The sequence below is a fragment of the Portunus trituberculatus genome, chromosome 48 (assembly GCF_017591435.1).
Source record: "Portunus trituberculatus isolate SZX2019 chromosome 48, ASM1759143v1, whole genome shotgun sequence".
Taxonomy (NCBI): Eukaryota; Metazoa; Arthropoda; class Malacostraca; order Decapoda; family Portunidae; genus Portunus; species Portunus trituberculatus.
This window is the reverse complement of record NC_059302.1, coordinates 14,279,111-14,291,126: the sequence shown is the minus strand read 5'-3', so window position 1 is coordinate 14,291,126 and position 12,016 is coordinate 14,279,111. Positions and strand designations below refer to the sequence as shown.

Genomic DNA, 12,016 nt, shown 5'->3' with positions numbered 1-12,016 from the left:
ATATAACAATATAACCTTTAACTTACCTGAATGACCATAAACAATGATTGGTTGAAAACTCGATGATATGCTTTGAAATGTATGGAAACTCGAGTTACGTACAAAATCGACTTACGTCATGTTTCAGGAACGTAACTCTGACGTAAACCGAGACCTTACTGTATATATAATGTATACAGTCAACCCTCAGCTATCACGACATCAGCTATCACTCATCCGTGAAAAGTTGCTAAAATTTCATTATCGCGACCTGAAATGCCTGCTATCACGCACCTAGCCATGACGTCATGGGATATCTGAGTGCTCATTGGCCAAAACCGCCTTCTCGCCAAGATCAATTCGGCTATGGCGCGGCTATTTCGGCCCCAATTGAGCGCGATAGCTGTGGGTTAAGTGTATATATGTATGGCATGTACATATATTCATAAATATATTGTAGTATATATTATTTAGTTTGGGGTGCTTTTCTACATTTCAGCCTGAGAATTGTTCATAGTTTTTTTTTTTTTGCTCTTTAGTACAACTGATTTTCATTGCATATGTTTTTTTTTTTTTTTTTTTTTTTCTATATCAAATTGGCAATAGTATTTTCATGTTGAATCTGTATCTGCTTGGTGTTTATCTCAGTAATTGCTATATATAAAATAGTAGAAATTAAGGAGTTTCTAGTTAAAGCATCTTGCTCACCAAATTTATAATTTTTCTATAGAAAGCAATGAAGATGAATGGGAAAAGGTTGATGCAACAGATGCAACAAGTGCACAGACTCCTCCTTCATCCTCTTCTGCCACAAAGACTACCAAAGAAGAAAAGCCTGAGGAACAAAAGGTTAGTTTTAGATGAAGTTCTTTTAATCTTTTATCACATCTATTTCATCTCATGAAGTTCAGTTTACTGTGTATCTTATCTGTAAATCTTGGTCAAATTTTCTCATAGAACTTCAGAAATTGTAGCCTTCATATATTTTGTATACATGTAGATACAAGGCTCATTTACTTTCCATTCATTTTATTTAAATAATTTCCTTGGTTCCAAACCAAAACATTCCACAATTTACATGACTTATTTTGGTGTACAGGCAACCCCCCCCTTAACGAAGGGGTTACGTTCCTAAAAAAAACCTTCGTTAAGTGAAACTTCGTTAAGCGAACCAATTATAACAAGTTTAACCCCTACATGAACTTCCATTGAGAGTAAACAAAGTGAGAGTGCATCATAGTATAGTGAAAAGTTTAATGAAAGTAAAAATTATGAAGTTAAACATTTAGGCAGTTTAATTTAAGGGGACCGTCTGGTGAGGTTTTTGAAAAATAAAAAATAAAGAGGTACGTGGGTAATTTTTTTTTCACTGATAGATGTTTATTACACGATGTTAGTTTAGTAGTTACAAGCGAATCAACCCATAAATAACTGCATGAAAAATAAAAAATCAATTTTATAAAAAAAGAAATTTTTCCTATAAACTTTGTCACCAGAGACACAGATTTCAATTTTGCCTGTACGGATATGAAGTATGTGGTATAACAAAACTTTCCATCTCATAGAATTTAGATTTTTTTATTTTGATGGCCATTATGAATTTTTTTATTTTTCCGATTTTTTTTTATATGAAATTATATTGCGGCACTTTAAAAAAAATTCCAAATTCTAGAAGATGGAAATGTAGCAGCTTCATTGAGCTTCAAAATGATACCTCAAAATTGAAAATCCGTTGTGAAATGTGGGAGAAGATACAATTTGAATGAGAAAAAGGCAAAAAACCCCACAGATGTCATTTTCGTCCTCTTTGACCCTGTACATTTATTTGGGTTCGATATTTTGTGCTCATACACCACCATGTGCATCATATATGCATTTCAGGCATGTTTAGAATATTCTGTAAGACTCATATGGCACCTGGCTGCCCCTACAATGATTGTAGTTATTAGTCGCTCGAAGGCGAGGGTGTCTCCCATCCATGCATGGTCGTTACAATTTGTAATTTTCGCTTGCACTGTTTGTTTAGACATTGTAAGGCAAAAAAGGCAGGTAAAATAGACTGGATTGTGGCTTGCAAGGGGTGAAATAACGGACAAGATACTCAATAGATTCTCCTCCCATCGCAGTCACATGGACACTGAAATGGAAGGGGAGAGGGTGTGTTCCTGTGTACATACCATAGTACTGAGTTGCCAGCGCCCACCTTTCCTTACCAAAGAAACCATTTTTCATGGCTTTTTCCGTGCTTATTATCATCATTTATGGTACAGAGAGTGGGGAGCGGGGAAGCCATATGTTTGGGGATGCTCTGGTGGTGTTTTGGAGATTTTCGATATTTTTCAGATTTTTCTATACCATGGTCACCGGATGGTTCCCTTAAGTCATTATAATGTACAGTACTGTATATATGTACGTAACTTTATAATGTTGATGATCTTAAATTTATGAAGGGAGGGAGAGTGAAATGGGAAAGACACTAACCGGCAACCTGTGGATTGTAAACAAACGGCACATCATTGTATTACATACAAAACTTATGTACCACATTTCCACAAGGCTTTCCATATTGTCCATTGTAGAGTCACGAGTTCAGGTGGTTCTTTTAGCTTGCAAGGAAGATACGGTTTCACCAGCCTTCTTAATAGAGTCTGCTGACTTGGAAATACTAGAGACAGTAGATGGAGTCAAGAAGGTGGCAAGCAATGCTATTAGTTTTCTCGCCTCTTTCGTGTCTGTGAATAATATCCAGCTTCACTTCGAGAGTAAGAGACTTCCTGGTCTTCTTAGCACTGCTAGGCGACATTGCAGGGCGTTTTGGTGGTAAGTTGAGCGAGGGAAGACTAGCTGCTGCTGACGCTGTTATTGTTTTGAACATGGGGAGTGAGTGGTGGGCGTGTTGTCCACGAGAGGCCCTGGTGTATTCAAAAGCCTGTCAGCTTGGGTGTTATGGTGGTGCTTTCAGACTTGGAAAAAATTACCTGGATAAAACTTCTTTAAAGCAAGTTTGGTGTTCATTAAATGAGCAGATGGTAGTAAAATGAAACCTTCATTGTAGCGAAATTTCGTTGTGTGAACCTTCGTTAAGCGGGGATTGCCTGTACTTAAGTTTTATTTAATGTACTCTACTCGCAGGATGGACCTCCATCTTAAGAGGATGTAGTAGACACCTGGCAAAATGGTAAATACTCTCAAGGAGGTTTCACTTGCAATAGCATAGGTGGATGTTGTCAAATTACAGTAACTATCGCATGTCGGACCAATTGGTGGTAAGGCCAATCCAAGTTATCCAAGGGACTTTTTTTCCACATATTGTAGGCTTGTCACCACTAACAGTTGAAATGTTCTGTGTAATGCGTATAATACATACATGGTATGCTGTTTGCACACACACACACACACACACACACACACACACACACACACACACACACACACACACACACACACACTCAAGAACTATTTTACACGGCCCGGTAGCTCAGTGGTTAGAGCGCTGGCTTCACAAGCCAGAGGACCGGGGTTCGATTCCCCGGGTGGAGATATTTGGGTGTGTCTCCTTTCACGTGTAGCCCCTGTTCACCTAGCAGTGAGTAGGTACGGGATGTAAATCGAGGAGTTGTGACCTTGTTGTCCTGGTGTGTGGTGTGTGCCTGGTCTCAGACCTATCCCAAGATCGGAAATAATGAGCTCTGAGCTCGTTCCGTAGGGTAACGTCTGGCTGTCTCGTCATAGACTGCAGCAGATCAAACAGTGAATTACACACACACACACACACACACACACACACACACACACACACACACACACACACACACACACACACACACACACGTAACTTTATAATGTTGATGATCTTAAATTTATGAAGGGAGGGATGTTAGATGACACAATAAGGAGTCTAACGAGAATCGTTAAAGAAAGGAGAAAAGTGATATTAGTAGGAGATTTCAACTGTAAAGAAGTGGACTGGGAAAATTATGAAAGTGGTATGGAGGAAGAAGCCTGGGGAGAAAGATTCTTGAACCTAATGATAAACAATATGATGGACCAGAGAGTAAAGGAATGCACAAGATTCAGAGGAAACGACGAGCCGGCAAGATTGGACCTAGTTTTTACAAGGGGTATACAAATGAATGATGATATAATATATAAGTGCCCATTGGGAAAGAGTGACCATGCAATATTAGAAATAGATATAGAAGAGGGAAAGGAAGATAGAGACAATTCATACAAAAGGAGACCAATTAAATTACAGAAAGGCTGATATTGAGAATCTCAAGAACTATTTTAAAAACGTAGACTGGGAGGAGATGGAAAACTCAGAGACAATGCAAGACAAATATAACTTATTTTTGGAAATATACAAAACAGGAGTCGGGGAATATGTCCCGAAATATAGACCTAAAGAAAAAGGAAAGAAAGATTGGTTTAATGCAAGGTGTGCTAGGGCAAAGGACAAAAGACATGGAGCATGGAAAAGGTGGAGGAGAAATAGAAATCCAGCAAATAAGGAAAACTTCAAAGCAGCGAGAAATGAATATGTTAAGGTGAAGAATGAAGAGGAAAAGAACTTCGAAAAAGACATTGTCGAAAAATGTAAGAAGCAACCAAAATTGTTCTATAGATTCATAAATGGAAAAATTAGGCAAAAAGAAACAATAGAAATGTTAAAAGGAGAGAACGGGGTGGTGGAAGACCCAAAAAGTATGGCAGAACTATTAAATAAAAAATTCCAGGAGGTCTTTACTAAGGAATCCAAATTTGAGAGGCCACAGAGTAATAGAGAGACAATCTATATGAAAGAGATTAAAGTAACCAAGCTTGAAATAAAAGAGTTAATGAAGGAACTGGATGAAGAGAAGGCAATGGGACCAGATGAAATCTTAGGCAGAATACTGAAAGAATGTAGGGAAGAACTAGCAAGTCCTATATACAATATCATAAAATGCTCAATAGAAAATGGAACAGTACCAGTAGAATGGAAAAGAGCTGAGGTGGTTCCCATATATAAGAGCAGAAGGAAGGAAGAACCTTTAAATTACAGACCGGTATCACTAACTAGTGTAATATGCAAGATGTGTGAAAGAATAATAAAGAAACAATGGATCGAATTCCTTGAAGACAACAAATTAATATCAAATAGCCAATTTGGTTTTAGAAAAAGACGGTCTTGTGTAACTAATTTATTGAGTTTCTATACTAGAATAGTTGATAGAATTTTTAGAGAAACATATAATTTGCTAAGGAATATTGGAGTAGCATTTCACTACATGGACAAAGAAATGATGAAGAAATTGATAAGTACTATAATAAGACCCAGATTGGAATATGCAGGAGTAGTGTGGACCCCTCATAAAAAGAAACACATAAGGAAATTGGAGAGGCTACAAAAAATAGCTACAAGAATGGTTCCAGAATTTGAAGGGATGACATATGAGGAGAGACTAAAGGCTATGGATCTACCAACCCCGGAACAAAGAAGGTAGAAAGGAGACCTGATACAAGTTTATAAATTGATCAACGGAATGGACCAAGTGGATAATGAGAAACTGATCCTGAGAGAAGAATATGACATCCGAAGCACAAGATCGCATAGTAAAAAGCTGAGAAAAGGAAGATGTCTGAGAGATATTAAAAAATATATTTTCCCACAGAGGTGTATTGAGACATGGAACAGTTTAAATGAAGAAGTACTGTCTGCAATGAGTGTGCATACTTTTAGAGTAAAATTGGATAAGTGTAGATATGGAGACGGGGCTATGCGAGCAAAAAGCCCAGGCCCTGTAAAACTACAACTAGGTACAACTAGGTAAATACACACACACACACTCGCCGTCACTGAGAGAGGACGGCTTGTCTCCAGCTGCGGACGGAAGAAGGAAAATACCTATGGTGTTACAGGGCTCGGGTACCTCTGAGTTAGTGTCCTGTTGATGTCCTACTGTTGCATAGTGTTGAAAGTGAGGGATATGGAGAGTGGTCCCTGAGAGGAGAGTGTGGGCGGTGATTGTTTTGGCCGTACTCAGCTGACGATAACAAAAATGGTGTCTAGACAAGCCCGGGACTTTGAAGGTTTTATAACTACGCCAAAAGGACTGGAGAAATTAGATATGGATGCAAGAATTCAGGCACTGGAAAGTAAGTTCCTAAACATTTTGTCCATAGAAGAAAAACTGGATAGAGTTCTAGCCGAGAATGATTCGTTCAAAAAAGAGATCTATTTGTTAACGATAGCGAATAAAGAGCTATTGAAGGAAAAAGTAGAGATGGAGAAAGAAAACCAACAACTAAGGAAACAATGTGAAGAGATGAAGGCTAAACTCCTGGAAATGGAGATGAAAATATCCGAAGGGGACTTGAGGAAGGAGGAATGCCTTAATCTAATTGATACCAGGATGAAAGAAGTGAACCATGAACATCAGGAGGTACAAAGGTCCTTTAGGAGATAGTGAAAAAGCAGGAAGAGGAAAATAAAGGGATTACGCAGAGGAAATGGTAAAGGCACTAAAGGAAAATGAGTATGTGGTGAGAGATATTGCTGAAAAGAAAAATGTGTGATCATAATAGGATTGAGGGAAAAAACTAACAGGAACTGGCAGGACAGGAGGGATAAGGAAAATGACAGGATTAAGTCCTTACTGAACAAGATCTCTGTGGAAGAAGAGGACCTATATGCTGAGGTAGAAGAAAGTGTGAGATTGGGAGCTTTTGAGGAAGGCAAGAATAGACCATTAAAATTTAAATTAAAGTCTCAGGTGGCAGCTGAGGCCTTGTTGAGGAGGGCTTGGAAACTTAAGGACTCTGAGAAAACCAAAACAATTTACATAAAAAGAAATATGTCACAGGATGAGCGAATGAAAATGAAAGAGCTTGTAAATGAAGTGAAAGAGAAGAATGACGAAAGAACAGAGGAGGAAAAGACCAAGTTTTTTTTGGAGGATGAGAAATGGGAGGCTAAAGAAGTGGTGGATAAAACAGACGGAATAGACATTACATGGAAGAATGAGACTAGGAATGGAATACAAGTGACTTACACGAATATAGATGGATTTCTGTCTAAGAGGCTAGAATGTATGGATTACCTAAGAAATAACGAACCGGACATAATGTGTGTAGTGGAAACAAAGCTAAGGCCCGAAATAAAGCTAGACTGGTTTGTTGTAAAACACTACAAAGTATGGAGAAATGATAGAAAAAATAAAGGAGGTGGTGGTATAATGGTTCTTACTAAGGAAGATCTGATAGTGAAGGAGGTGAACTATAGTAAGAGAAATGAGGAAGTGATAAGTATGCTTATAACAGATGGCAAGAGGGACATTAATATTATAACAGTATACATACCACCCAGAACCAGTGCTTGGGAATATGAACAGTACAAAATGGTGATGAGAAATACTCTAGACAGAATGAAGCAAGAACTCATCAGAAAGGATAGAGTGATGATAGTCGGAGACTTTAATTGTAAAGAAATAGTGTGGGAAGACTACGAAGTGGTGAACGGTGGTGAGTGGGCAGAGGAATTGTTAAAGGTAGCAACAAATAACTTGATGACAGTGGGTGAGATCACCAACCAGGTGCACCTTGGAGAAAAGCGATCATGATGTCTTAAGTTTTGAGGTGGATACGGAATTAAGCACGAATAAGATTGTGGAACGCAGGGAGGAAAAATTAAATTATATTAGGGCAAATTATAACCATATAAGGGAATTCTTTAATGAAATTGACTGGTCCGTGGTATACCAGGAAAGGGATATGCAATTGAAATACAATAAATTTATTGATTTGTATAACTCTGCTGTGAAAAAGTTTGTGCCATATCACAGAAAGAGGACTTTAAATAATAAACAGTGGTTTAATAGAAATTGTGAAGAAACAAAAAAGAACAAAGAAAAGGCATGGAAGAAACTTAAGAAAAACAGTGACGTATTATCAAGAGAAGTTTACAAAACAGCAAGGAATAGATATGTTGAAGTAAGGAGAACAGCACAGAAGGAATATGAACAGAGGGTGGTGGAAAACTGTGATAGTGACCCAAAATGTTTTACAAATTCATAAATGGAAAACTAAATATAAGGGAGGCAATAGAAAAGGTAAAAATGGGAAGAAGTATATGAGGATGCTGGAGATATAGCTGAAATTTTGAACGACAACTTTTGCAAAGTGTTTACAAAGGAGGAGCATTTTATGAGAGGAAGGCCTACGGAAATAAAGCAAATGCAGGACATCATGGTTACTAAGGAAGATGTAAGGAAAATTATAAGCAATTTGGATATTAATAAATCAATGGGGCCTGATGGCATATCTGGGAAGTTGCTAAATGAATGTAAGGATCAATTGTTGAACCCCGTATTTGATATTGTGGAAACCTCCATACGAACAGGATTAGTCCCGAAAGAGTGGAAAAGAGCTGACATTGTGCCTATATATAAGAATGGTAAAAGAATGGAACCGCTAGATTATAGACCAGTATTGTTGACTAGTATATTGTGCAAGGTATGTCAGGAAGTAATTAAAGCTAAGTGGAGTGAGTATCTAGAAAGTGAAAACATTCTGAGTGAAAGACAGTTTGGTTTCAGAAAAGGAAGATCGTGCGCGTATCCAATTTATTATGTTTTTATTCAAGAGTGACTGACATACTACAACATAGAGAGGGATGGGTGGATGCTATCTACCTGGACTTGAGAAAGGCTTTTGATAAAGTACCACACAATAGACTGATGTGGAAACTAAAGAAGATTGGAGGAGTAAATGATAAACTAGCAAAATGGATGGAAAATTACTTAATGGGAAGAGAAATGAGAACAGTGGTGAGAGGAAGGAAGTCTGAGTGGAAGAAGGTAACCAGTGGAGTTCCACAAGGGTCAGTGCTGGGTCCCATCATGTTTTTGATTTATGTTAATGATATGCCAGTAGGAATTGACAGTTACATGAACATGTTTGCGGACGATACTAAAATTATGAGGAGAGTAAAGAATGTGGAAGATTGTAACAAGTTACAGGAAGATCTTGATAAAATATATGAGTGGAGTAAGGAGTGGCAGATGGAATTTAATATAGACAAGACCCATGTTATGAAAATGGGAAGAAGTAGATACAGACCAAACAGGGATTACAGGCTGGGTGATGAGAAAATTAAAGAGACCAATGAGGAGAAAAACTTAGGAGGAACCATGCAAAACACCTTGTCACCCGAGAAACACATTAATAAGATTTTTTTGGAAAACATATAACATGCTTCAAAATATTGGCCTTGCATTCCACTACCTAGATGAAGGAATGATGAAGAAGATATTATGTACCTTAATAAGACCCCAGTTAGAATATGCAGCTTGTGTCTAGTCACCGCATATGAAGAAAAGTGTGAAGAAGGTGGAAAGGGCACAGAGGCTGGCAACAAGGATGGTACCAGGACTCGGAGTTAGACTATGAGGAAAGACTGAGGAAGCTGGGGCTGACCACATTAGAAGAGAGAAGAACAAGAGGAGACATAATAACTATGTATAAATTGGTGAACAAGATTGACATACTGGACAGAGTTGATAAAGGTGACCACAAGTAATCATCTCTGAGGACATGGAAAAAAGCTAATAAAAGACATCTGTCTAAATGACATGAGAAAATACAGTTTCCCGCATTGTAGCATTGATAAGTGGAATAAACTGAGTAGTGATGTCGTTGACGCGGTGTGTGTCAATCAGATGAAAGAGAGATATAACAGGAATGGACAAGGAGACAGGTCACAGAGAGCTTAGCTCGGGCCCTGTAATACACAAATAGGTAAATACAAATAGGTAAATACACACACTACATAAATCTGTTTGCGGACGATGCGAAACTGTGTAGAGTCATAAAGCAAAAAGAGGATTGTGAAATACTGCAAGAAAACCTAAATAAGATCTGGGAATGGAGTAAAAAGTGGGAGATGGAATTCAATGTGGACAAAAGCCATGTCATGGAAATGAGAAAGAGTGAAAGACGACCAGTAGGAATCTATAAGATGGGAGATGGAGTAGAACTGGAGAAAGTAAAAAAGGAAAAGGATTTGGGAGTGACGATGGAAGAAAATAATCAACCGGCAAGCCATATTGATAGAATTTTCAGAGATACATAATTTGCTAAGGAATATTCGAATAGCATTTCACTACATGGACAAAGAAAGATGAAGAAACTAATAAGTACTATAATAAGACCCAGATTGGAATATACAGGAGTAGTGTGGACCCCTCACAAAAAGAAACACATAAGGAAGCTGGAGAGACTACAAAAAATGGTTACAAGAATGGTCCCAGAACTTGAAGGGATGACATATGAGGAGAGACTAAAGGCTATGGATCTTCCAACATTGGAGCAGAGAAGGAAGAGAGGGAATCTGATACAAGTTTATAAATTGATAAACGGAATGGACCAAGTGGACAATGAGTATCTGATCCTGAGAGAAGAATATGCCAGTCGAAGCACAAGATCGCATAGCAAGAAGCTGAGGAAGGGAAGATGTGCAAGAGACGTGGAACAGTTTGAATGAAGAAGTAGTGTCTGCAACAAGTGTGCATAGTTTTAAAGATTGGATAAGTGTAGATATGGAGACAGGGCCACACGAGCATAAAGCCCAGGCCCTGTAAAACTACAACTAGGTAAATACACACATAGGGGACCATAGGTTCTCCTATCTCCAAAGGAAATAAGTGTTAGACCACATATAGGTAATGAACAACGAGAGAGAGATGGAACCAAGTATTGCTGCCAGGGGCACGACGGAACCAAAACATACGCCGAGTGGGAACCAGTGCATTATAGAAACCCTTATAGGTTTAAGAAAACTGAAAACTGACTGATGATAGTATGGATAAGGATTTTTCGGGTTTCGGAATGAACAAAGTAATATGAGAAGACTTGTTAATATAGAAAGAGAATTAAGATACATGAAGGAGGTGATTAACAGTCTTATGGATAAATAAGACCGACTGCTTGCAGAAAACACAGCCCTGAAACCAAGAGTAACTGAATGTGAGAAAGTAAGTGAAATAAATCAAGAATTGAAAGAGGAGATTCTAGAAATAAGGAAACAAAATGACGTTCTTAAAACATGTCAAAATTATGAAAGCTCTCCAAAGAACTTGCAGGATAAAGTGCAGCACGGGATTACAGACAGGATAGAAGATGGTCTAGGTGATAACAAGTTGAAAGAATTAAGAAATGAATGGAAACAAGAGCAAGAAGAGGAAAAAGTCAAAATTTCAGAAGTGGTAAGGAGGCAAATTCAGGAGAACACCTAAGTACTGTAATAGAGGTTATCATGGAGAAGGAAGATTTAGTGTGAGATGCAGTGGACAAGAAAAAAAAGCTTTGTGATTTATGCAATGAGAGAAAAGAAAAATCCAAATAAATTCACAAGAGAACGTGAAGAAAGGGAAATGGCCAAAACAGTTATCAAACGAGTACAAGACAGCACACAAGAATTTGAGCAGGAGGTAGAGGAAGTGATTAGACTGGGAAGGTACACTGAAGGAGGAAAGAGATCAATGAAGGTGAAAATGAGATCTCAAGTGGCTGTAGAGGAAATTATGGCTAGAAAAGGGAAGCTGGCTGATGATGTCGATCACAAGGAAATATGGATAAAAAGAGATATGAACATAGAGGAAAGGGAAAAGGAGAAAGTGCTAAGAAGTGAAGCTAAGGAAAAAAAACAAAAAAAGGACAGAGGTAGAGAAGAAGAATTTTTACTGAAGGGTACTGGATATGAGACTAAAGAAGTGGTATCTAAGGAAAAAGAGGAGGTCGTGGAGTAAGTAATAAATTAAGAGTGACTTATACTAACATAAATTGTTTGTTATCAAGTATATTGAAAGTAAAGGATTATTTGAAAGAGAAAAAGCCAGATGTAATGTGTATCGTTGAAACAAAACTAAAAAAAAGAGATCCATGTCAACTTAAAAGAGGAAGGATATAATACCTCGAGGAGGGACATGAAGGATAAAGGGGGAGGAGTGCTAATAATGGTTTGTGATAACATATGTGTGGAGGATGTGGTGGAATACTC

The 12,016-nt window shown here is 38.0% G+C and overlaps 1 protein-coding gene across 1 annotated transcript in view; it reads left to right on the top strand.

The window, feature by feature from the left end:
• The window catches only part of LOC123498629 (BSD domain-containing protein 1-like), a 227,137-nt gene that overhangs the window by 171,971 nt on the left and 43,150 nt on the right, over nucleotides 1-12,016 (top strand). Inside the window, 1 exon segment of the mRNA XM_045245925.1 lies at nucleotides 710-828. Coding sequence (XP_045101860.1) covers nucleotides 710-828 — 119 coding nt within the window.